This window comes from Geotrypetes seraphini, chromosome 11, assembly GCF_902459505.1.
Source record: "Geotrypetes seraphini chromosome 11, aGeoSer1.1, whole genome shotgun sequence".
In the NCBI taxonomy this organism is placed as follows: Eukaryota; Metazoa; Chordata; class Amphibia; order Gymnophiona; family Dermophiidae; genus Geotrypetes; species Geotrypetes seraphini.
This window is the reverse complement of record NC_047094.1, coordinates 25,720,078-25,747,790: the sequence shown is the minus strand read 5'-3', so window position 1 is coordinate 25,747,790 and position 27,713 is coordinate 25,720,078. Positions and strand designations below refer to the sequence as shown.

General features: G+C 44.9%; 1 protein-coding gene across 2 annotated transcripts in view; it reads left to right on the top strand.

Moving 5' to 3' along the window:
* The first annotated feature begins 22,410 nt into the window (after positions 1–22,410).
* Positions 22,411–27,713, top strand: part of CYTH3 (cytohesin 3) — a 111,083-nt gene continuing 105,780 nt past the window's right edge. The window contains exon 1 of one of the 2 annotated variants that reach the window (XM_033963716.1): positions 22,411–22,684. In XM_033963716.1, the coding sequence (XP_033819607.1) occupies positions 22,663–22,684 (22 nt within the window). In that variant the 5' untranslated portion in view covers positions 22,411–22,662. Of the gene's footprint in view, positions 22,685–22,929; positions 23,106–27,713 lie in introns of those variants that run through there. The other variant, XM_033963717.1, reaches the window with a different exon arrangement.

The following is a 27,713-nucleotide window of genomic DNA, read 5'->3' as shown; positions in this document are numbered from 1 at the left end:
TTCTATGAGCATCAGAGTTAATGCTGCCCCTGCCAGCGATAAAAAAAGCCTAATGTGGCTTCATAAAAGGGGGGGGAAGGGTTTAATTACTGCAATGTTGTTACAAATCACTTCAACTTTCACTTATATCAGATTTTAAAATGCTAGATAAAGCCTAGAAGACTCCTCTAGTGTGCTCAGATTAATTCCTGGTACAGTGTTGCAGACCTGATCTCTAGCTCCCTTTTGCTTCTTTACATAGTAACATAGTAGATGACGGCAGATAAAGACCCGAATGGTCCATCCAGTCTGCCCAACCTGATTCAATTTAAATTTTTTTATTTTTTCTTCTTAGCTATTTCTGGGCAAGAATCCAAAGCTTTACCCTGTTCTGTGCTTGGGTTCCAACTGCCGAAATCTCTGTTAAGAATTACTCCAGCCCATCTACACCCTCCCAGCCATTGAAGCCCTCCCCAGCCCATCCTCCACCAAACGGCCATACACAGACACAGACCATGCAAATCTGCCCAGTACTGGCCTCTTCTGTGCTAATCCCAGGCTTTCTTGAACTTGGTTACCATTTCTGTCTCTGCCACCTTCCTTTTTTCCTTGGAGCCTCAGATCATGATATGTTGTGTTTGTTCTTCCTGGCTAGATTCCTGGACCCCACTGTATTAAGTACAGCTTTGAAGGGAGTAGGAGGTTCTAACGCCTTAAAGATGCACCTCAACTAGAAAAACTACTCTTAGTCTGTGTCTTCAAGCGTGATGTACATTAGGCACGGTGCCATGAGACAATACAGAAAGAGTTGTAATAGGCAGTCGCATGAAAACTGGTGCATACCAGACCCAAGCCATGCTGAACCCCATCTTCCAGCTCAGCTCGCAGCAATGGATACATAAGCTTCCAATTTCCAGCAGCAATTAGCTTCTTTCTGCCTAAGGAAGCAGGACACAAATGCAATCCCACAGAAATCCAGGCAAGTTTGCAGCTGTGATTATGTATCACGTATTAGCCGGCTGTACTACAATCTAAATGAGGTAATTTTGAATCTTCTGCAACATTGATTACCATCAGCAGAAAATATGTATCCAGACACCATCACACGAAAAATTCAGCAGCCCAAAAATAACCCCCCCCTCCCATAGTTCCAGAGTTCTTCAGCGATCTCATGTGTCTGGAAACTAGCTGCCATTGTAGAGCACTGCAGAAAAAGGGGCTTTGGAAAATTCTGCTTCTTTCCACTTCTGCAATACATATGGGACATTTGTTTCACAAGCGCTTCCCCATTTCTTCTGTCTGAGGCCGTAGTACAGTGACCGGAATGGGTCCCTTGACAGCTGCTTCTTTCTGCTTAGATAATAGTAAAGGCTGCCCCGCCTTTGAAAGGAAGCAAGGAACCTGCATCTAATGGATTGTTTAGACATTGTTAGGTAGCCATTTGATAAATGATCTGCTGTCTGTCTTTCTTCTTCCACGTTTTTTTTTTTTTCCAGGCACAGTTGAAGCAGGGCCCCCCTCACTCTTGCAGACAGAGAGGCTGGAGGGGTGTCTCCATAGCTAAAGGAATGGGGCCAGGAATACTGTTCCCCCCTCCCTGAAAGACCCAATGACATGTCCTTTTTCTCCCTTCTCCCTTTAATGTACTTTATACATAGGTTTACCCAATGGCATAGCAAGGGGGTCGGGGATTGGTCTGACCCAGGTGCAAACTATGAGGGGATGCTCCCGGGATCGGTGTCATGGTCTGGGAACTTCACTGCTCTGCCGGCGTCGGGCTTTCCTCTTTGCCAGGTCCTGCCTTTGCTTTCTAAAGCAACATCAGCAGTGGTCAAACTTCTTGTGGTGAACAGGCTTCTTGTGGTCCGGCCTGCCGGGGCCTCCCTCTGCTGCGTCACTGATGATGCAACAGAGAGAAGCCCTGGTGGAGCAGGCTGAAAACATCCTGTTTGGCGCTGCTGCTGTCTTTGGAGGTCTGAATGAATGTCAAATCTCATGGTAGTGGTGGTGGTGGTGGTTTGTCAGTCGAGTCCGGAGGTGCTGCATAGAGGGATGGGAGGGAGGATGGAAAACTGCTAAACAGAGGGATAGGAGGGAGGAATGGAAAGCAGCTGCACATGGGAGGGGAGAAAGGATAGAGGAAGAATTGTTGGACATGGGCTGGAGAAGAGGAAGGGAGATGCAACAAAGAGATAGAAAGGGGTGAGAAGGAGAAATCCTGCATATGGTGGAGGGGAGGGAGACATGCATGGAGAAGAGAGGAGAAATGTTGGACACAGGGTGGAGGGCAGGGAGAGATGGTGCATGGGGAAAGAGAAATAAATGTTGCTTATGATAATAGAGGAGAGGAAGGGAGAGATGCTACATGGAGGGGAATAGAGAAGTTTGACTCAGGGCACAGGCAGGAAAAGAGAGAGATAGCAGACAGTGGGAAAGAATCAGAAATGTTTGATATGGCAGTGGAAGGGAAGGTACAAAGATGGATGGAGATCATGGAGAAAGAAGAAAACATCAAATCGTCAGGAGACCCTGGCAAGCGAGTTAAGAGAAGACAAACAGAAACCAGAGCCTGGGACTAACATGATTTGAATAATAAAGTGACCACACAACAAAAGGTAGAAAAACATTAATTTTGTTTTCTATTTTGTGATTACAATATGTCAGATTTGAAATGTGCATCTTGCCAGAGCTGGTGTTAGACAGCAAGCATGAGCTAGGACCTAACAGAGAGAGAAAAAGTATTTTTTGTTTATACCACATAAGAACATAAGCAGTGCCTCCGCCGGGTCAGACCATAGGTCCATCCTGCCCAGCAGTCCGCTCCCGCGGCGGCCCAAACAGGTCACGACCTGTCCAAATCACCAGAAGGGGCCCCCATGCCACCTTGGTTTCCTATTGAGTCCTATCTTCCCATCAAAGTCCTAGCCCTCCGGTCTTGCACATGCACGACCTGGTCGGGTTTCTATACTTATTTTCTGGTTAGCTTTCTCAGTATCCCACGATCTCTTTATCCCTCAGGAATCCGTCCAGTCTCTGTTTGAATCCTTGTACCGTACTCTGCCCAATCACGTCCTCCGGTAGCGCATTCCAAGTGTCCACGACCCTTTGGGTGAAAAAAAACTTCCTTGCATTCGTTTTGAACCTATCTCCCTTCAGTTTCTCCGAATGCCCCCTCGTACCTGTTGTCCCCTTCAGCCTGAAGAATCTGTCCCTATCCACCCTCTCTATGCCCCTCATGATCTTGAAGGTCTCTATCATATCACCCATGAGCCTCCTTTTTTCCAGAGAGAAGAGCCCCAGCCTATCCAACCTCTCGGCATATGGGCAGTGTTCCAGCCCTCTTACCAGTTTCGTTGCTCTCCTTTGGACTCTCTCGAGTACCGCCATGTCCTTCTTGAGGTATGGCGACCAATATTGAACGCAATATTCCAGATGCGGACACACCATCGCTCGATACAGTGGCATGATGACTTCCCTCGTCCTGGTTGTTATGCCCCTTTTTATGATGCCCAGCATCCTGTTGGCTTTTTTTGAGGCCGCTGCGCACTGTGCAGATGGCTTCAGTGATGCATCCACCAGCACTCCCAAGTCTCTCTCAAGACTGCTTTCTCCCAACAATGCCCCCCCCAATTTGTAGTTGAACAACGGGTTCTTTTTCCCTATATGCATGACCTTGCATTTTTCCACGTTAAAGCGCATTTGCCATTTGTTCGCCCAGTCTTCCAGCTTGTCTAGGTCCCTTTGCAGGTCCTCACACTCCTCCCTGGAGCTAACTCTGCCGCACAGTTTGGTATCGTCTGCAAATTTTATAACCTCGCACTTTGCCTCCTTTTCCAGGTCATTGATAAATATGTTGAAGAGTAACGGCCCCAGCACCAATCCCTGCGGCACACCGCTCGTGACTCCCCGCCAGTCAGAATATTGGCCCTTTACTCCGACCCTCTGCAGTCTACCCGACAACCAGTGCTCTATCCATCGGTGCACATCCCCTCCCACCCCGTGGTTCCACAGCTTCCTAAGAACTGGCATGGGGTTGGAGAGGTTGTAACCCTATGTAATGTTATATTGTAACACCGTGAATGTTAAACTGGAACCTGCTCTGAGCTCCTTGGGGAGGACAGGCTATATAAACAAATAAATAAAATTACTAAAAATATTTTTTTCTATGGGGGGGGGGGGGTTAAAAAATGATCAGCCCCGGTGTGACCTACCCTAGGCACACCACGGAGGTTACCAGATGTCAGGGAAATCCCAGACATGTTCTCTTTTTAGAGGACTGTTTGGGTACCTGGAAGGTTTTCCAAAACCTGGCAGTTTGTCCGGGTTTGGAATGCCCTGAGCTCTGGGCCGCATTTGGAGGGCCTCTGCTCATGCGTGGATGTCAACGTGATGATGTCACATGCATGCATATGACATCATCGCATTGATGTTCATGCATGCATGGAGGTCCTCCAGACATGGCCCCAAGCTCGGGGAAGGAGACACAAGGTTTGTGTGGGGGGTGGGGCTGGAATGGGGCAGATCCATGTGTCCTTTTTTTAAGAGGAAATCTGGTAACCCTATGTATATACACTCTTGACTCCTTGCACAACTCTGTGTGTATCTGTAAGCTACTTTGTATTAGAGAATGACACGGTGACAAAATTCATCACCGTTCCTGTCCCCGCGGATAACCGTGGGAAATAATCCCATGTCATTTTTTAGTGTCTATTTCAGCCTCAGTCCTTCTACACCAGCATTCTTCAAAGCAAAGCTTGCGGGTCAGTTGCTGGGCCCATTCATACTGATTCTTATGTGAGCCAAGTTTAGGATAATGAAGCCATTGTGACATCACTGATGAGGTTGGCTCTTAGGCACTGGTGGAATGAGGCATTGTGACATCACAATCTCAGCTCTGGAATGTTGCTACTCAACCTCGGTCCTTCTACACCAGCATTCTTCAAAGCAAAGCTTGAGGGTCAGTGGTTGTGCCCAATTATACTCTGATTCTTCCCTCTCTCCTTAAAGAATGACATGAAGATGGTTTACCGTGGTTATCCGCGGGGACGGGAACGGTGATGAATTTTGTCACCGTGTCATTCTCTACTTTGTATACATGTGATGGGTCTCTTCTGAACTGACCTCTTGAATGACAGGGAGGTGCATACATTTTGAAATTAAATTAAAAAAAAAAAAAAAACAGGCATGTTTCATTGCACAATAAACAAATAAAGCAACAACATAATTGTTTAGTCTTGTTTCATTTTTAGCACATGCTATTTGTAAAGTGTGTGTTAAAAATGAAAAAAAAAAAAAATTCAAAACCCAAAGCAAACACAGCTGACATGCCCCCCCACCCCACCAAAAAAAACAAAATGAAACAACATCAGTGTGCACACCCCCTTATGAAGGATGAATGCTAGGCAGAACAGGTTTAATGCAGAGGCAAACTAGGCACATGTTTTAGCCCAGGTCAAGAAAGGATTTGCAGACTTACCAGCCCTGTAGACTTGACAAAGCTTTCACTTATTCTTGGGTGATGGATGGTTCTATTCATTGGGATCTTGCTGGATACTTGCAACCACAACTGTCCACAGTCAAAGAGAAGCGTAACGGACCTTTGGTCTGACCCACATGGCACATTTTGTCTCCCACATTTGACAGATGTAGGAGAAAAAGGGTCTGAGTAGGGGGTTTGTCAACCAGCTGTTTTAATTAAGGGAGGCCACTGGCTTGCAGAATCTTTAAATTGCCAATATGACTAACAGTAATCTACTGCCTGTCTAAATTCCTAGTAGTAGCCATGCTTTACTCGCCTTTTGCACTTTACATGGCTACAGCCCCGCCCCACATTTCCAGAATCTACATTTTCCATTGTCTCTACTTTCTCTCCCTCCTTTCTTTCCCAGGTTTCCATTTCCGCTTCAGACCTTCCTTCCAAAGGTTCATAGACAAAACCGCGGAAGACAAAGGCGCGCGCCGACAACTGAGCGCAAGACGGAGGCGCGCGCCAAAGAAAATGACAGTTTTTAGGGGCTCCGACGGGGGTTTTTGTTGGGGAGCCCCCCCACTTTACTTAATACAGATCGCGGCGGCGTTGTGGGTGGTTTGGGGGGTTGTAACCCCCCTCATTATACTGTAAACTTAACTTTTTCCCTGTTTTTAGGGAAAAAGTGAAGTTTTCAGTAAAATGTGGGGGGTTACAACCCCCCAAACCCCACCCAACACCCCCACAACGCAGCGCGATCTGTATAAAGTAAAGTGGGGGGGTTCCCTCCCCCACACACCCCCATCGCAGCCCCTAAAAAGTTATTTTCTTTGGTGCGCACCTCCGCGCTGCGCTCAGTTGTCGGTGCGCGCCTTTGTCTTCCGCGGTTTTGACCTGACACCCCTACCAAATGCTTCCTCTGAGTGGCCCAGGAATAGGGTCACCAGACGTTCAGGTAAACCCGGACATGTCTTCCTTTTAGAAGACATATCTGGGTGTCCAGACAGATTTCCCAAAGCCCGAAATTTGTCCGGGTTTTGGAAAGCCCCGTCACATCTGAAGGGCCTCTGAGAATGAGTGGATGATGTCACACGCATCCGCGTATGCTCGGAGGCCCTCCAGACCCGGTGTGAAAGAAGAGAAGAGGCATGTGGGGGCGGGGCTGGGGGCAGAACAGGGCGGAGTTTGGGGTGGAACTGGGCAGGGCCATGTGTCCAGGATTTTTTAGTTTCAAGTATGGTAACCCTACCCAGGAAGCTGCAGGAGCTGTTCCTGGGTATCACAGCAGGTTGCAGATGCGTGTAAGGGCTAACTCAGTGCACATTCATGGAAAATATAATGGCCCATCTTCTGATGTGTGGAAGACAGGGTCCTCTAAGCATTTGGATTTAATTAATTGCCTTTTTCACATGAGCTCAAGGTAAGTTACAAATTTAAGTATAGTTCAGAAATCCATATTCCAAAGGGCCTACAATCTAAATTTATACTTGAGGCAATAGAGAGTAAAAGTGCCTTTTCTGAGGTTGTAGAATAACCCAAATCAGAGTTACCGGATGCAAGGGTCGACCTTGGGGATTAGCACCCAAGAAAAGGATCCAGGTGTCATTGTAGACAATCTGATGAATCCTTCCACTCAATGTGCAGCGGCGGCCAAAAAAACAAACAAGATATTTAAAAAGGGATGGTTAACAAAACTAAGAATGTTATAATGACTCTGTATCACTTCACGGTGCGACCTCACCTAGAGAATTGGGTTCAATTCTGGTCTCCTTATCTCAAGAAAGATATAGTGGCACTAGAAAAGGTTCAAATAAGAGTGACCAAGATGATAAAGGGGATGGAACTCCTCTCGTATGAGGAAAGACTAAAATGGTTAGGGCTCTTCAGCTTGGAAAAGAGACGGTTGAGGGGAGGTATGATTGAAGTCTACAAAATCCTGAGTGGAGTAGAACGGGAACAAGTGGATTGATTTTTCACTCCGTCAAAAATTACAAAGACTAGGGGACACTCGATGGAGGTACTTTTAAAATAGGAGGAAATATTTTTTCACTCAGAGAACAGTTAAGCTCTGGAATGCATTACCAGAGGTTGTGGTAAGAGTGGATAGTGTAGCTGGTTTTAAGAAAGGTTTGGACAATTTCCTGGAGGAAAAGTCCATACTCTGTTATTGAGAAAGACACGGGCAAGCTGCTGCTTTCCCTGGATCAGTAGCATGGAATGTTGTTACTCTTTGGGTTTTGGCCAGGTACTAGTGACCTGGATTGGCCACCGTGAGAACAGGTTAATGAGCTTGATGGACCTTTGGTCTAACTCAGTAAGGCTTTTCTTATGTTCTTATGATGCCATTCACACAACTCATAGAAATATAGAAAATGAAAGCCGATAAAGACCATATGGCCTATCAGGTCTGCACAGTCAGTCCAGAGGGCTAATACAAAATTGGTTACTGGCCTTTGTCATAAATCATATGTGGACAGACTTAGAGACCTTAATATATATACTCCGAAGGAAAGACAGAAGAGAGGGGATATGATAGAGATGTTTAAATATCTCTGTGTTATTAATGTACAGGAGGTGAGTCTTTTTCAAAAGAAGAAAAACTCCGGAAGGAGAGAGCATGGAATGAAGTTAAGAGATGATAGGCTCAAGAGTATTGTAAGAAAATATTTCTTTACAAAAAGAATGGTAGATGCGTGGAATACTGTCCCAATGGAGGTGGTGGAAAAGAAGACTGTATCTGAATTCAAGATAGCATGGGACAAGCATGTGGGATCACTTAGGGAGAGGAGGAGATAGTGGATGTTGTGGATGGGCCATGCAACCTTTATTTGCTGTCATGTTTCTATCTACTATCCCTCCCTCTTCCTTAGAAATCCTATGTAGTAGTCTTAGATTTAGACATGTATTTATTAACACTAGGTGTGCAAACATTAGGGGATGCAAAATTAGACTTACAATACTGCATAGCATTACCTTGGTACCAGATTATAATACAAATCACTGCTTCATTTGGTTCTCAAATTTAGTGCTTGACAGTTTTGAAAAAATGGTTTGGTACAATCTATATAATAAAACCGTAGGCGGCGCATGCGCAGTCTTATCGGCGTGCTTCCGTGATCCGTATGTCCGTGGCCGCCAAGACTGCAGCATGCCCCGCTCTTTCTACGGGCCCACGCGGCACTTCACTCCATTTTCGCCAGAGCGGTTTGCCCAGATAGGGGAAGCTGAACAGCTCACTCCCGCCTCTGCTCGACTTCCTGTTCACAACCCCCCCCCCCCCCAAACAACCGCATAGGAAAAACTCACTCCCTACTCTCCTGCCACGGCGGTTTCTCCACATAGGGAAAAACTCAATCAATGCTTCCTCTACTCGGCACGGCGCTTTACCCGGCAGACATTGAATAAAAGGTTGCCTCCCCCTGCCGTATGTCCGTGGCCGCCAAGACTGCAGCATGCCCCGCTCTTTCTACGGCCCCACGCGGCACTTCACTCCATTTTCGCCAGAGCGGTTTGCCCAGATAGGGGAAGCTGAACAGCTCACTCCCGCCTCTGCTCGACTTCCTGTTCACAACCCCCCCCCCCCCCAAAACAACCGCATAGGAAAAACTCACTCCCTGCTCTCCTGCCACGGCGTTTGCTTCCTCTACTCGGCACGGCGCTTTACCCGGCAGACATTGAATAAAAGGTTGCCTCCCCCTGCCGCTCTGAATACCTGACCGGCTAACTTTAAAACCGCGGCTGCAGCTGCTTTGAAGACCTGGCCTGGCCGCCTAACTTTAAAACCAATCTTGCGTCCGGCCGCAGCTTTGGACAGAGGGGCAGCATTTTTGTGGGAGCCGGCCTTCGGAGAGGCTTGCAACGTGGAGACGGATGCGAGAGGGGCTGCCGCCGGAAGGGCTTTGGTAGAGGAGCCAGCCAGACCGCGCACTCACAGTCTGCCTGTCAGTGGCGGCTCCTCAATCTCGCCTCTGCAGTCGGGCGGTGAGGGAGGCGGGGAAGGCAGCCGCTGCTCCCGGAATCCACTGTTGTTGCCATTGCCGCCACCTCCTCCTCCCCGGCCTAGGTGCGCAGCGTTGGGAGCGGGGCCCGGCGACGGATGCAGCAGTAGTGGCGGCTCAGGGGGGGCGGTGATGGTGGCGATTCCTCCCGCGCGGGGAGTCTCTGGGTAGGTTCAGGGATGCGCGGGGTATGTTCAATAATCACCCATACCCCTAAACTCACACGCAGCCGACCAGCACGGAAGCCCCGCCCCGACCGGCTCCTCCAGGCCAACGACGCTCACAGGCCTAAGTCGGCCAGCCAAAGCAACGGATCCGATGCAGCAAAAACGGCCGATCCCCTAGCAAGTAGCCTGCATGCTGCTCCCGAAGCTGTAACTCAGGTTATTTCAGTGAAAGTGTGAAGGGAAAAGGTGGAGAGATAGAAAGCAGAGAAGCTGCAGAAATCTCTCTCTCTATCAATTTCTCTATCATTAAACAACTTTCAAGATAGAAAGCAGGGAAGCTGCAGAATTTTATGACTTTTATTATGATTTAAAAATCCTGAACTTTACTTAAGTCCTTTCTTTGCAGTTTCCAAGTATCTGATCATTTTAAATGTATTATTTTAAAGTTTCCTTTTCAGTAGCAAAAGGGGGCCAGGGAGTGAACTTGCTTTGCTTTGGGGGGAGGGGTGTGCTGGGTGCAGGGAGCAATCTTTATTTGCTTTGGGGAGGATATAGAAGGGGGCCATAGAGAAAGACAAAGAAAGGCAGGCAAGTGGCCATGGAGACATAAAGCCAGACAGCGCACGAGAACGAAAGACAGTGGGCACGGAGAGAGACAGAAAGAAAGAAAGACAGACAGACAGGGGACCAGATGGAGAGAGACAGACAGAAAAAAAGACCAACAGAGGGAAGGAAAGAGACAGAAAGAAAGACAGACAGAGGGAAGGAAAGAGACAGAAAGAAAGGAAGAAAGAGACAGGGGCAGGGAGACACACAGAAAGAAAGACATATATTCTAGCACCCGTTAATTTAACGGGCTTAAACACTAGTGTAATATAATAACAGTAGTACTCAAATTATTATACCTTTTCCATTGTGTTCTTACCAATGTGACCATCTCATGCTTAGCATGAAAGAACTGACATGTTTCAGAAAGGGAACTTGTCTAAGAAACAGGAATAAATTATCTTAACACGGAGTGACTGTGGTCATCCACACAATCTACAATCTATGGTATAATGCTTCAAACTTCTGCAATTGGTGCACCATCATAAGTTATTAATAGAGAGCTCCTTTTACAAAGCTGCGGTAGAGGTTTCTACCATGGGCCGGTGAGGTAAATTCTCCAAAGATAGGAATTCTATGAGTTTTGAAGCATTTACCTCACCAGCCCATGGTAGAAACCTCTTCAGCAGCTTTGTAAGTCATCAAAACTTTTTCTCTAAAGCAGTGTCTTGTAAACTTTTCAGCTGGCGGCACACTAAACCCAGTGCCCCGCCTGGAAGGCACCTGGAAGTGCGCTGTTGTCGATGCGATGATGTCATGCACATGCATGACATCATTGTGTTGATGTCTGCACATACATGGAGTCATTGTGTTGACGTCTGCGCATGTGTGGAAGCCCGTCTGGCCACAATCTGCTTCGGTGGAGGGATTCGGAAGGAGGGGAGGAGCGATGTCCTGGCGAGACCATTGGCTGAGCTATTCAATCTCTCCCTAAGTAAGGGGAAAGTTCCCCTGGACTGGAAATTAGCTAATGTCATTCCTCTGCATAAAAAGGGTTGCAGGGCAGAGGCTGCGAATTATAGACCGGTGAGTCTCACATCAATAGTGTGCAAACTCATGGAAACACTAATTAAAAGCAAATTGGACACGATCTTGAATGAAGGGAATCTTCGGGATCCCAGTCAGCATGGATTCACCAAGGGTAGGTCCTGCCAATCCAATCTCATCAGCTTCTTTGACTGGGTAACAAGAAAGTTGGACTTGGGAGAGTCTTTGGACGTCGTGTACCTGGACTTCAGTAAAGCTTTTGACAGTGTCCCACACCGCAGGCTGCTAAGCAAGATGGAATCGATGGGGTTAGGAGAGACACTAACTGCATGGGTCAATGATTGGCTGAGTGGCAGACTTCAGAGGGTGGTGGTTAATGGTACCCTCTCTAAAACATCGGAAGTGACCAGTGGAGTGCCGCAGGGTTCGGTCCTGGGTCCACTCCTTTTCAACATATTCATAGGGGATCTGACTCAAGGGCTTCAAGGTAAAATAACACTATTCGCCGATGACGCCAAACTATGTAATATAGTAAGTGAATGCAGTTTACAGAATTATATGGCGCAGGACCTGCTTACATTGGAAAGTTGGTCCTCAACCTGGCAGCTAGGCTTCAATGCTAAGAAATGTAAGGTCATGCACCTCGGAAGCGGAAATCCATGCAGGACGTACTTCTTGAACGGAGAAACTTTAACTAGGACTTCAGCAGAACGAGATTTAGGAGTAATCATCAGTGCAGACATGAAAACTGCCAATCAAGTGGAGAAGGCTTCATCTAAGCAAGGCAGATATTGGGTTGTATCAATAGAAGTTTCGTCAGCCGAAAGCCTGAAGCCATAATGCCGTTGTACAGGGCCATGGTGAGACCTCATCTGGAGTACTGTGTACAATTCTGGAGGCCACATTACAGTAAAGATGTGCGCAGAATTGAATCGGTTCAGCGGACGGCCACCAGGATGATCTCGGGGCTCAAGGGTCTCTCGTACGAAGAGAGACTGAACAAATTGCAGCTCTACACTCTCGAGGAACGTAGGGAGAGGGGAGACATGATCGAAACATTTAAGTACCTCACGGGACGTGTCGAAGTGGAAGATGATATTTTCTTTCTCAAGGGACCCTCGGCCACAAGAGGGCACCCGCTCAAACTCAGGGGCGGAAAATTTCATGGCGACACCAGAAAGTATTTCTTCACAGAGAGAGTGGTTGATCATTGGAACAAGCTTCCAGTGCAGGTGATCGAGGCAGACAGCGTGCCAGACTTTAAGAATAAATGGAATACCCATGTGGGATCCCTACGAGGGTCAAGATAAGGAAATTGGGTCATTAGGGCATAGACAGGGGGTGGGTAAGCAGAGTGGGCAGACTTGATGGGCTGTAGCCCTTTTCTGCCGTCATCTTCTATGTTTCTATGAGCGGGGAAAGGAGGAGAGACGCCGGCGAGAAGAGTCATACGCACCAGCTGACTGCCCACAGGACATGCCTCTAGCTGCAAGAGGCACATCCTGTAGGCAGTCAACCGGTGCAGATGACTCTCCTCCTTGTCAGTGTTTCGCAGCATACCTGAAATCTCAGGAGGCACACAGATTGCGATACACTGTTCTAAACCAGGGGTGTCCAACCTACGGCCCGAGGGCCGCATGTGGCCCAAAGAAGTATTTTGTGTGGCCCTGGTCAAGGGCGATGCAGTGTTTTCCTCTGCTGCCCCCGGTGTTTACCGTCTTGCCGGCTCCCTCTCTCTGTTTTGCTGCAGCGTTTGTGCAGCCTCAGAAACATTTTTTCGGCCAATGCGGCCCAGGGAAGCCAAAAGGTTGAACACCCTTGCTCTAAACCATGGTAAAAGTTCTGCATTGTATATTGTGGAATTGTTTTTTGGCTTGTTTTTGTCTAAAACTTTTTTTTAAATAAAGGTAAAAGGAAGGGCCAGATACAGACTTACCCATCTGTCCCCACTTTGGGGACGGTTCATAGACAACGGCGCGAAAGACAAAGGCGCACACCGACAACTGAGCGCAAGACGGAGGCGCGCGCCGAAGAAAATTACAGTTTTTAGGGGCTCCGACGGAGGTTTTTGTTGGGGAGCCCCCCAGGTTTCTTAATAGACATCGCGCCGGCGTTATGGGGGGTTGTAACCCTCCACATTTTACTGTAAACTTAACTTTTTCCCTAAAAACAGGGAAAAAGTGAAGTTTTCAGTAAAATGTGGGGGGTTACAACCCCCCACAACGCGGCGCAATGTCTATTAAGTAAAGTGGGGGGGTTCCCCCCCCATGGCCTCCGTCGGAGCCCTAAAAACAGTAATTTTGTGCGGCGTGCGCCTCCGCGCTGCGCTCAATTGTCTGGGCGCGCTTTTGTCCCGGCGCGCTTTTGACCTGACACCTTTGGGGACTTCTGGATGACTTTGTTGGTAGTCAACATCCAGATTATTACATGGGATTGTGTGAGAGTGAGTCAGGTTAGCAGCACATCAAGATTCCGATTTGTTCTTAAGCCTCAAAATTCAATATCGCCAATGATGGTGAAGAGTTTGACCAGCAATTCAACATGTGGTAGTTTCTCGATTTTCAAAACAAGACAGTTATCATGAAGTGAAATATGCCAAATATGTCTGAAGAGACAGAAAATCCAGTTTTAATAGCAGTGTAATGTCTAAGAAAGATATAATCAGCATAATACTAGGTAACAAATATGAATTAAAAAAAAAAAAAAAAAAGGGTCAGGAGATCAAGATAAATATTAAACAGAACGGTTGATAAAGTAGAGCCCTGGGGAACTCCACAAGGAAGAGTTTATTAAGTTTATTATTAGGATTTGATATACCGCTTATCAAGGTTATCTAAGCGGTTTTTACAATCAGATACTCAAGCATTTTCCCTATCTGTCCCGGTGGGCTCACAATCTATCTAACGTACCTGGGGCTATGGAGGACTGAGTGACTTGCCCAGGGTCACAAGAGAGTAGTAAGAACATAAGAACATAATAGTTGCCATACTGGGACAGACCAAAGGTCCATCAAGCCCAGTGTCCTGTTTCCAACAGTGGCCAATCCAGGTCCCAGTACCTGGCAGAAATCTGTAGCAACATTCCAGAGCTGAGATTGTGATGTCATAATGCCTCATTCCACCAATGCCTAAGAGCCAACCTCATCAGTGATGTCACAATGGCTTGACTGTGCTATACGTGGCTCACATAAGAATTGATGTACTGGGACAGAACAAAGGTCCATCAAGCCCAGTGTCCTGTTTCCAACAGTGGCCAACCAAGGTCCCAAGTACCTAGCTAGATCCCAAGTAGTACAACAGACTTTACACTGCTTATCCTGGGAATAAGAACATAAGTGGGTCAGACCAATGATCCATCAAGTCCAGTAGCCCATTCTCACGGTGGCCAATCCAGGTCACTAGAACCTGGCCAAAACCCAAGGTGCAGCAATATTCCATGCTACCGATACAGGGCAAGCAGTGGATTTCACCAAGCCATCGCAATAATGGCCAAAGGACTTCTCTTTTAGGAATTTATGAAAGCCTTTTTTAAACCCACTAAGCAACTGATTTCAACACATTTTCCGGCAACGAATTCCAGAGTTTAATTACATGTTGTGTGAAAAAATATTTTCTCCAGTTTGTTTTAAATCTACTACTTAGTAGCTTCATTGCATGCCCTCTAGTCCTAGTATTTTTGGAAAGCGTGAACAAGCGATTCACATCTACCCTTTTCACTCCACTCATTATTTTATAGACCTCTATCATATCACCCCTGAGCCATCTCTTCTCCAAGTTGAAAAGCCCTGGCTGCTTTAGCCTCTCCTCATAGGGAAGTCGTTCCAAACATAGATACCCTGAATGTACAACTCTGCAGAAAAGAAAGCAGAAATACAGCCCTGCTGCTTCTGCTGAAACTGTATGCTAGCTACTTGTATCTGAATTTTTGGTGTAGCTGCTTTCCTACTTTGGAGTCTTCATGAAATTTAGGACTAATTTGTCTTAATTGTAACATAGCATTCTACAGTGCAAGAATCTAAGTTGACTTTTGATTAATGCTTTGCTCATCAGATAAGCAAGAATTTCTGTAATCCAAATGATTGGCAACTGCATGTGAATATTTGATGGTGCCAAACTCCTATTTCAAGTGCATTTCTGTATTCTTTGTTTTATTCAGGACAAATGGAAATTCACCACTTGTTCCTGGAAGCAGCTGCCAGTGCAGGAATGCCTTTTAAAGAGAGATTACATTCACACATTTGGCACTGGATTTAAGTTCTGAGGTTTATCAAGGAACACATCAGAGCTGAAAGGGATAATTGTAAGAAGCATTTTCCATGAGTGAAGCATGTTATACCGGTTTATTTATTCAATTTTTAGCCCGTCCTCCCAAAAGAACACAGGACGGGTTACATGTTTATATACATAAATGAAGTTACCAAAAAGATAGTTGGAGTAAGGACTTCTACTAAGGATTATTACATTATTACTTACATTATTACATTAGAGATTTCTATTCCGCCATTACCTTGTGGTTCAAGGCGGATTACAAAAGAAGATCATTGGTCATTTCTAGTGAGTAAAGAGTAGATCAGGTAGTGTCGGTGAGTCAGGAAGAAGATGGGAAGAGGGACATAATATAAGTTAGCGATAAAATAGCTGGGGGAGGGATTACAATTGGTGATAAAACAATTTTAATGATTGGATGTTCCCAAAGCGTTTGGGCCTTTGCCTGCCATTCAGACTCAGTTATGTCAGAAGATGAGTCTGGTGGCACGTAAGTACATTTTGCAATACTGGACATCCAATACGGTGCCCACCTACTACCATTGGCATAATTTATTGCATCAATTGGCCAGTTCGGAACCTCAGGATGCTCATGGGAAATGTAAGGGGAGGAGACTATTTGAAACTCTGGGGACCCTATTTGGCCCAATTGCATCCCAGGGAACGTAGTGCTCTCCTTAATGAGCTTTAAGATATGGTTTTGTATCCATTTTGGTAGAATCCTGGCTTTTTGTGTGCTTTCCTGGGGGGGGGGGAGGCTAGGGATCTGACAGGGGGAGGGGAGGAGGGTGTTCTGGGGTGGGAGAGATGGGGGGTTAGACTTTGGTTTGGATTTGAAAAACTTGATGACTTTGTTGAGTTGTATATTATATTTTGTTTTGTGATTTGTTATCAATAAAAATTGTTTGAACATAAAACAATTTTAATGAAATGGGCACATACTTACAGTATTAGGACAGTTTCTATACATAGTACAGAAGATTTGAGATATTGAAAGGAACTATAAGAGCAACCTTATTGCAACTTATTATGTAAGACAACATTTACTATTCTATCTTGGTCTTCAGTGATGGTTCCTGGGATAGCATAAATGGGGAACTAGTTGAAGTTGGTTTAGGGATAGGAGTTTTCTTTGTGGTCAGTATTTAGTGAAATAGTGGTTTTATACTATTTTCCTGAAATTGAATAATCCTGCCTGAGCTCTGATAGTCTGAATAGAAAAAGTGGGTAATAAGATGGTTAAGGGAATAAGTACAATAAAAACTTGGATTGCAAGTAACTTAGTTTGCAAGTGTTTTGCAAGACAAGCAAAACGTTTTATTAAATTTTAACTTGATATACAAGCAATGTCTTGCAATATAAGTATATACAGTACACACAATATAAGTACATACAGGCATCATATAAGTCTTGCAATATAAGTACATACAGGCATCACATCATCACAACTGAGCCGATGGTTCTTCTCTCTCTGACGCTGCGGGAGTGTACTGACTATTTTAAACGAGCGAGGTCTTGCAAAACAAGTATGTATAGTATTTTGTATTAAAGTTTTGGGATTGTGGAACGAATTGTCTGAGATTCCATTATTTCTTATGGGGAAATTCGCTTTGATATACGAGTGTTTTGGATTACAAGCATGTTTTCGGAAAAAATTATGCTCGTAAACCAAGGTTTTACTGTACTTATAATTGCTAGAACCTGTTAATCAAACACTAATAGTCCATCAGCTTAAAATCAACTTTTAAACACTGTTTAATTATGCAGAAAATTCCCATTGAACACTATAATGAACATGGGAGGTGAGCATATCATAATGTGATAGCTGGTCAGTTCATAGGTCCTCTTATGATTTAGATATCATTTCAAGTACGCATCCTATGTCCTTATTACATGATGCTCACCTCTCTCCCTCTACCTTACGTACTGATCATAAATAACACTAAATACTGATCCCTGCCATTAAAGAACAATTTACAAAAATATCCCCAAACAGAAAGGAAACACATCTCAAGTGGCTACTGCCACAACCAGCGCTGATATAAACTGTAACTCTAACTGTAATTGTGAGCTCTGATAGTTGGCAGGATTTAGTTTCTTAAGTTGGGTAAGAAGTGAGAGTAAACACGTTTGCAGGCATTTTCTAGTAGAAGGGATTATGTAGCGGGAATAGAGAGTCTGATCATAGAGGCTGTCTAGGGATATAGGTGGATAATTTTCCTGACACGTAGGCTGGGATCATTTTGTCAAAAAGATCTGACGGCAAGTGTCAGAGCTTTGAAGACGCGGTTCATAGACAACCCCGCGAAAGACAAAGGTGCGCGCCGACAACTGAGCGCAAGACGGAGGCGCGCGCCAAAGAAAATTACAGTTTTTAGGGGATCCAACGGGGGGTTTTGATGGGGAGCCCCCCCAGTTTACTTAATAGAGATCGCGCCGGCATTACGTGGGGTTTGGGGGGTTGTAATCGTCCACATTTTACTGTAAACTTCACTTTTTCCCTAAAAACAGGGAAAAAGTGAAGATTTCAGTAAAATGTGGGGGGTTACAACCCCCCAAACCCCCCACAATGCCCCCACAACGCGGCGTGATCTGTACTAAGTAAAGTGGGGGGGTTCCCCACCACGCCCCCCCCGTCGGAGCCCTAAAAACAGTAATTTTCTGCGGTGCGTGCCCCCGCACTGCGCTTAATTGTCTGGGCGCGCCTTTGTCCCGGCGTGCTTTTGACCTGACACCGAAGACGCAGTGGTTTCGAACAGGCATCCAGTGTACTGCGGCCAGTGCTGGAGTGATGGGGTCGCGAAACTTCGGATTTTACAAAAGGGGCGGACTGCTGCAAAATGGTTCCCATAAAATCATTGTGGGGGTATGCATACATAAAAAAAGTAGATGTAAGCAACCACATTTACAAAATCTGCATATAGCTGTTAGCGATATAAACCTGGATTGGGTCAATAATAGATTATTTAATCATATGGTTGGTATGCTGTTGTCTGAGCGATAATCAATAAAGAGATGTTTAAAAAAACAGTGCAGATATTCAGGTACTCAAGCATTTTTCCCTGTCTTGGCACGCTCCCAATCTATCTAATGTACCTGGGGCAATTTGGGGGGGGAGATTAAGTCACTTGCCCAGGATCACAGGGAGTAGTGCGGGTTTGAACCCCACTGAGGCTGTAGCTTTAACCACTTCCCAAACAGCACAATGTTACAACATACTAGGGTCCTATTTACTAAATTGTGGCAAGCTTTTGTAGTTACCACAGTTAATTGCCAAAATTAGCATGCAGTAAGTGCAAAACCTCTGTGTTATCTGTTTGGGATGATCCTAGCAGTTTCTCTTCACATTTATTTATTTATATACCAATCATTTTTCCCTGTCTGTCCCGGTGGGCTCATAACATATCTAAAGCACCTGAGGCAATGGAGGATTGAGTGACTTGCCCAAGGTCACAAGGAACAGTGCGGGGCTTCAACCCAAAGTTTCAGGGTGCCGAGGCTGTAGCTCTAACCACTATACCACTCCTTCCTATGAAAAATCACATGACACACTTTCCTATTGTCAGAATTCAATCAAATGCAATTTCTTGATGGAAACTGGTTTGAAGATGATAGGTATTCTAATCATTTTAAAATGTAATGTTAAATTGAAAAAAAAAAAAGTATTTGGTTGGGGCTGGAGGCAGGCCTGATGGAGGGAAGAAGAGGTTGCACCTTCCACTCCAGGGGCAATGGGAAAAAGGAACCACAGATCACCATTAATAATTTATTTTAGAATTAAATGCTGAACACACCATCAAAACAATTCACATGTACTGATAAAATATTCATATTTGCATTCATTTGAAGTTTTCAGACTTTTGAAATTCTGCTTAGTTAATCTTGGGTGATCTGGTTCCTGTAAGTATCATCCATTTTATTGACTATAATTGAGACTAATACATTCTGATTTGATTTCTATTCTTTTATGTAATATTGCATACCTAAAGGGCATATGACAAGCTAAGGATTGTTATATTTAGTATGAGATGAATAACCCACTGGTTTAAGACTCGTATGCCTTTTGCACTAGAATAAAGGATTGTGTGCACCCTGAATTACACGTGTCACTTTAAAAAAACATAAGTTTTATTATGCTCAGATGAAATGGAATCAGCTTTGTTTGACTGTGTTTAAGTAACAATAGAAAATGATGTTTTTCTTTCCTCAATTTACAGAAATTTTTACTAAATTGCATATGGATGACTTATTTGCCTGGAAATATTCAATGGCATGACAAAAGCATGATAAGAATTGTAGTCTCTTAAAAACAGCCGCATGAGGTCATTTGACATTTTTAAACAAAGTGAGACCAATATTCAACAGGTTGTTGGGGGAATAATTTGAAACATCTAATCTAGAAATTATGAATTAGTCATATACTTAGGGGGAATTTACTAAACTGTGGAAAGCTATAACATTTTATTGCAGTTTAGTTTGCCATGGGAATCACTAACCAGTGGTAACACAGTATCACAGGGTTATTTATTATAAAATTTATAGCCTACATATCCTACAATTGTAAGGGCCTATTTTACAAAGCCGTGCTAGCAGCTGCCGCACGGCAACAACCCTGAAGCCCTTTAAATCTCTATGGACTTCGGGGCCATTACCGCGGCTTTGAAAACAGGCCCTAAGTGGGTAACAACATAACATACATCATAAAATAACTTAGAAAAACATACCACATAACAACATTAAAAGCATAAAAAAACAGAATCATCATTAGACACAAGGTAGCAATACTAAATTGTACTACAACCAAAGAATGGAGGGGCCTTGGGCGTCTGGGCCAGTCACAGTCTTAGTACATCCATGGAGGGGCTTAAGGGTTGATTAGAAAGTCTAGGCAGCCGTTCATCTTGTTTGATCTCAGTAGGACTGGTACTTATTGGACTCCTACTAAAATTGCAAGGGTGTTGCATTCGCCTTCCGACTTGTGCTGGTCTTGTCGCCAGCAGCCTGGGACCCTCTTACATCTCCTATTTGCATGTCCTAACCTGCAAATCTATTGGTCAAACATTTGGTCCAGAATCCTTTCTATAATTCATATGACTAATAAGATACCTCTGTCTTATAAAACCATTATATTGTGCTCCTTAAATCCAGAAGTCTCATTGCCTACATCAGTGGTCTCAAACTCGCGGCCCGGGGGTTACATGCGGCCCGCCAGGTGCTATTTTGAGGACCGTGGTAAGTTTATCATAATCACAAAAGTAAAATAAAACAGTTTCTTGATCATATGTCTCTTTAGCTATAAATAACAATATTATTATTAAGATTTAGTCAAAAGAAAAGATTTATAAACTATAAAGAGTTTTACCTCATGCAAAATTGTCATTTCTTTAATAAGACATTAACTATTTTTTTCTGAGGCCCTCCAATTAACTACAAATCCAAAATGTGGCCCTGCAAAGGGTTGGAGTTTGAGACCACTGGCCTACAACAATCAAAAAAAAATTTGATTTCATGATTGCACTAGCTATTTCATCATATAATATAATAATAATAATAATAATAATAACTTTATTCTTCTATACCGCCATAGTCGAATGACTTCTAGGTGGTTCACATCAAAGAAGGCTGGACAATCAGCAAATTACATTCCAAGGAATAAAGTTGGACACTCTGCAAAATATAGAATAGAGCTGGACAATAAAGCGAATTGCAGAATGAAGTGAATTACAGAATAAAGCGAATAATATATGTATCTGGAAGGATAACGCTAAGCTTAACTTTCATGAATGATGGAACCATCTCTGTGTATTAAGAAAGCATGAAAAAAATAATAGCATTCAAACATAATAATTTAGCTAGCTTTAATAAGACTTGGGCTCCTTTACATAGTAACATAGTAGATGACGGCAGATAAAGACCCGAATGGTCCATCCAGTCTGCCCAACCTGATTCAATTTAAATTTTTTTTTTTTTTTCTTAGCTATTTCTGGGCGAGAATCCAAAGCTTTACCCGGTACTGTGCTTGGGTTCCTTTAGATGAATTTTGTAAGGAACTGTGCGCTAATCTTTCATGACTTCATTATACTGTATGGGAATTATGCAGCTTATTATGATGTATTATGGTACTATTGTTTATATATATAATCTTTAAAAATTTTAATAAAATTTTGAAATATATATATATATAAAAGGACAGGTACACCAGTTGCAAAGGAACTTCAGCAAACGGAATAGCTTCCTTTATCAAATTCTGTTATCAAGTGAATGCTCCTCTTAGCTCCAGAGTGAAGTCCTCATCAGGTCAGAACTATTGCAGCTACTGTAACCCTGCTCAAGTCTGCCTCACTTGTTATCATTGCCAAAGCAGTGACATAGTCCTTGCACTACTGCCTGAAGCAGGCATCACAATCTAAACGCTCATCAAACTTACAAAGGTAGGAACTGAAGAAACCAATTTATAAAGAAAAAACTTGCTCAAGAAGCCAAGTTGTAACTGTTTTCCTGACTTGCCTTATCTCAAAAGGCAAACGCATCCCACCACATTGGCTCCTGTACCGCAAGCATAGCTTTGCGGTTGCCAGAAAGTTTCACCGCACACAAAGATGGCCTTAGCACTCGTGATGGACTATAAAAGTGCAAATACCTCACAGGCCATTATCATGCACAAGCTTAAAAATTAAGCACAGAACCTTAATTTCAATACGCGCGCTAATTGGCAACCAGTGCAAATCTCGTAAAATTGGGGTGATGTGATCACATTTTGATGCTCGCTCAATAATACGCTAGGATTGAATGTACAACCTCAGGGTGCTGAGACCACAGCTCTAACCTCCTCCCAACGAATTCCTATCCGTACTCTTCGTTCCCCTCCCCCAACGTTGCGCACATCCCTAACCTCAGCCGGCGGCTCAGCCCTTACCTTTAACCTTGGTCCGTGAGGCTCCAGCGCGTCACGTGACCGACTTGGGGGGCGCGGCTTGGTGACGCGCGCGTCGGCGGAGGGGCGGGGCCGGTTGCTGGGCGCTCCGGCGGTGCTCGCTTGTGTTGGGGGGTTGGAGCGGCGGCGGTGTCGGCTGCGGATTCGGCGGTGGCTCGACTGACTGGACTCTCCCCCCCTCGGTGGCGGCCGGTCTCGCCCTTGTGGATTTTAACGGTGGCGCTTAAAGGCCGGCGCTGGGCTGCGGACTGCGGCAGGGATGGAGGAGGAGGGCAGCTGTGGTGAGTACTTGAGAGGGGTTGTGTCTCTTCTGGCCGCGCGCGGGAGAGGAGGGGGGATGGTGGCGCGCGCTGGGGGGGGGGGGGGGGGGGGGGATGGTGGCGCGCGGCGGTGGTCTCGGCCACCCGCGGGGCCCCGGACCGCGCCGTCAGCCGGGGGCTGAGAGGAAAGTGCAGCCCAAACGTGCGGTGGCGTCAGGAAACCGCGAGGTGCACCAGGCTTTGACGGCGTCGGTGGTGAACTTTGGGCTGGAGGCAATTGCTCGTCTGACGGATGGCATTCCCAAACGGAGTCGCTCTCGCGCCTAGGCGAAGTCTTTTTGAACGCAACTCTTCAAGAATTAGAAAACGGACGTCTTTGGCCAGCTCGGGATCAGTGTTCCAGGGGTTTTTGTGCTTTATTATACGCAAGCGTGCATATACAGTATGTATATATATATATATATATATATATATATATTCGTTAGATGGCAAGCCTTTTTGTTGGCTTGTTGCTTTCGGTTAATTGCGTCCAGTACCCGCAGAGAACGGTGCGGGTACTGGACGATAAATGGTGCGATAATGGGTTACAACAACCGGCACAACATCGGAGGTTGCTACATTTGTCACAGTGGCGAGCCTTAAAACCCCAACATTTTGATCGGAAAATAAACATACGCACAATGCAAATACTGTAGGACCTTTAAAAACTTTTCTCACTTCCAGCTGACTTCTTGCAAAAATTTCGATAAAATATTTTTTTTTTCGTTTCAAATATTTATTACAATTTTAGCATATATCAATTACAGCTGAATCTCAGCTATCCGGCACCCACGAGGATTGGTGGATACCCGGACAACTAGTTTTCCGGTTAATTGAGTGTGTTTGAAACCTTGGCTAGCGCACTCAATTCCCCCCCTCCCTGCCCTGAAGCACCAGCACGGCAGCAGTCCTGAGCCCCAAAGCCCTCAAGTCCCAAAGTGGCAGAATCAGGCAGTGGTCTTGAGCAGCGAACCATCCCCTTCCCCTCATCCCCTTCCCCTTCCCTTCCCCCTCCCCCTCATCCCCTCCCCCTCATCCCCTCCCCCCTTCCCCTCATCCCCTCATCCCCTTCCCCTCATCCCCTCCCCCCTCCTCCTCATCCCCCCTCCCCCTCATCCCCCCTCCCCCTCATCCCTTCCCCTCATCCCCTCCCCCTTCCCCTCATCCCCTCCCCCTTCCCCTCATCCCCTCCCCTCATCCCCTCATCCCCTCCCCTCATCCCCTCCCCTCTCCCCTCTCCCCTCATCCCCTCCCCCTTCCCTCTCCCCTCAACCCCTCCCCCTTCCGCCTCCCCTCCTCATCTCCCCCTTCCCCCTCCTCTCGTCCCCTTCCCCTTCCCCCTCGCCCCCTTCCCTCCCTCTTCCCCTCCTCCATCCCTTTTTCTCTTACCCAAAGGTCAGCAGGAGGCACAGGCTGCTTGAGGCCAGTCCTGGCAGGGCCTTTCCTCTGACGCGTCACTTCCAACATGTCAGAGGAAAGGCCCTGCCAGTGCAGGCCGCGAGCAGCCTGTGCCTCTTGCGGAGGGAGGGGATTCATGGCTCAGGACCTCTGCCTGCTTCTGCAACTTTGGAGTTTGAGGGATGGGAGGCTTTGTGACTCAGGACCGCTGCCACGCTGGTGTTTTTCCCCACCTGCAATTTTTTTTGTTGTTTGCCAGTTGTGTGAGAGACTCAGTTAACCGAGAATCTTATGTATTATATAACCGTTACAAGCTGTTGACACAAGCGGAAACATGCTGTTTACTAGTTAAAAGCTTTTGGCCATTTGCAAATGGGCAAGAATTTTTCTGGTCACATTTGAAGTTATTTCTCTTATTAATTGATGAAACTCTTTCATTCAAAAAGGTTTGTATGAAAATAGTTGTCATAATTAGTGTAGAAAGTAACTTTATGTGAATATGTTCTGTTTTTGCTTCATACTAGTTGAAATTAGGTATGTTGCTTGAGGTTCTGTGGTAGGGTAGAACCGCCATCAACCCAGAAGGCCAGCACTAAGAAGCCATATGTTAAGACTTGCTGGGTTTAAGCTCTTCCCAGCAGGCCAAGCAAAGCAACCTCATTTGCACTTTGGAGGCAAGCTGGAAAAGGTCTTGCCCTCAGAGAAATAGAAATCTTCAGACAAGACCCGGAGCATAAAAGTATAAGAAAGGGGGAGTTCTTGGTAACAGGGATTCCTTAAAGTGACCCTTGGAGGGATGCATGCTGGCACCTGCCTAACCCCCAGTAAGCTCAAACCTGTTATTTATAAATTGACCAGTGACTGCGGGGAGCAAGGTACCAGAATACCCAAATTAACCGGTGACCAGAGGGTCTGCGGGGAACAATTTTTTTGTGTCAAACTGTAAATTTGTACAATATAGCGGAATCCCATGTAGGTATCTAACCAATGTTAATTTCACATGTATTTTATATACAACTGAGAAAGTAACCTTTGATGATGGAGATTTAAAAATGGTTATAGGTGTAACCGATACTTCAGCACCTCCAGTATTGAGCACACTCATTTATTACCTGATGGGAAGTTTAATTGGTGTTGGTGAACACCAGAGTTCTTTTGAAAACTTAGCTCATGTGGGTGTGACTTTAATAATAAAGCAAGCATTTATTTTAATAATAATAATAATAATAACTTTATTCTTGTATCCCGCAATACCATGGAAGTTCAATGCGGTTAACAATAGAAGAGACTGTACATTTACAGCGATGATACATATTACAGTGTTGATACATATTACAGTGTTATTACATTTACAAAGATGTTACATAAATAGCAGTAATAAAAAGGCATATACTAAAGAAGAGACTGTACGTATACAGCGATGTTCCATGTTAAAGCGGTGGTACATTTACAGTGATGTTAAATATGAGGCTATGAAAAGGCAGGGCAATTAGATAAAACAGAGCTTGAGAAAGAGAGGCCATAGTGGCTTGGGAGGGGGGCGTAGTCAGAGGGAATGGAGGCATGTCGAGGTCAGGAGGGTGCAGGGAAGGGGGGAAGGTAGCGTTAGCGGAATTTGTCGAAGAGGTAGGTTTTTAGTGACTTCCTGAACAGGTGGTAGGGTGGAGAGTTGGAGATGAGGGCGGTAAGGCAATTGTTCCATTTGCCCGCTTGGAATGCTAGGGTTCTATCAGTGAATCTCTTGTAGAGGCAGCCTTTTAGGGAGGGAAAGGTGAATAGGTGGGCGTTTCGTGTGCGAGAGGGGCCTGCTATTTCAAGGTGCTCAGACAAGTAGATTGGGGAAGATCCTGTTAGAGTTTTGAAACAGAGGCAGGCGAACTTAAAGATGATCCTTGCCTCTACTGGGAGCCAATGGAGTTTGGTGTAGTAGGGGCTAACATGGTCGTATTTTTTGAGATCATAGATGAGGTGGACGGCCGCATTTTGGACTGTTCTAAGACGTTTGATGGTATTTTTATAGGTTCCCAGGTAAATAATGTTACAGTAGTCTAATATGCTTAATACCAGAGATTGGACGAGTAGACGGAAGGCTTGGTGGTCGAAGTAACGTTTGATGGTGCGCAGTTTCCAGAGGGTACAGAAACATTTTTTCACCTGGGAACTGGTATGGTCATCGAAGGTTAGGGTGCGGTCCAGGATGACTCCAAGGATTTTTATGGTGGGTAAGATAGGGTAATCTAGCCCATTCAATCTGAGGGAAGTGTTTGTTAATTTGTGGTTGGGACTAGCTAGGAAGATTTTGGTTTTTTCAGAGTTCAATTTTAATTTGAGTTTTGAGGTCCACAGTTCTAACTTGGTGAGGATAGATGCGATGAGTTTTTCCGTTTCTAGAGTGAGTGAGGTAATGGGAACAATGATGGTGATGTCATCTGCATATATGAACGATTTTAGGTTAGAGTTTGCTAGGCTTCGTGCCAGAGGGGTCAAGTAAATATTGAATAGGGAGGGGGATAGGGGAGAGCCTTGTGGGACTCCACAAGGGTTACGCCAGTGGTGGGAGAAGGCTCCATTACTGTGGACCTAAACTATATATGTCTAGTAGATGTTTATGCATCTTTTACACATGCATGGAGTAATGTCAGAATACAAAGTAATAAAGCCATGAAAAAATCATATTGATATTTTGACACAGTTAGTACTGTTTTCTTCAATCCCTAGAATATTTAGAATTGTGTGTATGTGTGAGCTAAATCCCCAAAAAGAAATGTGCTATGGCTACTATTGTAAAAGTGCTGAAACAGCTGTCTGTAGGTAAGCAGGGAGAAAGGAATTCAAGGTGGAAGGTTTGCTGAGGGCACCTAAGTTGCATCCCTTCTGATAGAATGCCAAATCAAGCAAGATACAGTAAAACCTTGGATTGCAAGAAACTTGGTTTGCAAGCGTTTTGCAAGACAAGCAAAACATTTTATTAAATGTTAACTTGATATACAAGCAATGTCTTGCAATACAAGTACATACAGTATACACACATCACAACTGAGCTGATGGTTCTTCTCTCTCTGATGCTGCAGGAGTGTAGGGACTGTTCTAAACAAGCAAAGTCTTACAATATGAGTATATACAGAATACACGCGTCACAACTGAGCCAATGGTTCTTCTCTGTGATGCTACAGGAGTGTAGTGACTGTTCTAAATGAGCGAGGTCTTGCAATACAAGTACATATAGTATTTTGAATTAAAGTTTTTGGGTTGTGGAACAAATCGTCCGAGTTCCCATTATTTTTCTTATGGGGAAATTCGCTTTGATATACAAGTGCTTTGGATTACAAGCATGCTTCTGGAATGAATTATGCTCGCAAACCAAGGTTTTACTGTACTCGCAATTCTTGCAATAACTGAATACTCATTGATCTTAAAGTAAGACTGAGGCCCCGATGTTCTAAAATTCTGTGGGTTATTGTAGTGCCGGTAAATTTTCCAATTTCAAAAAGATGAGTGATGTTGCAAAAACTTTGCATGCAAATGAGTTCCATGAAGGTCCACAAGATTAGTTGTTGAAGAAAGCGACTGACAAGTGCACAGAATAGTCCACAGAAAGAAACATCAATGTGTG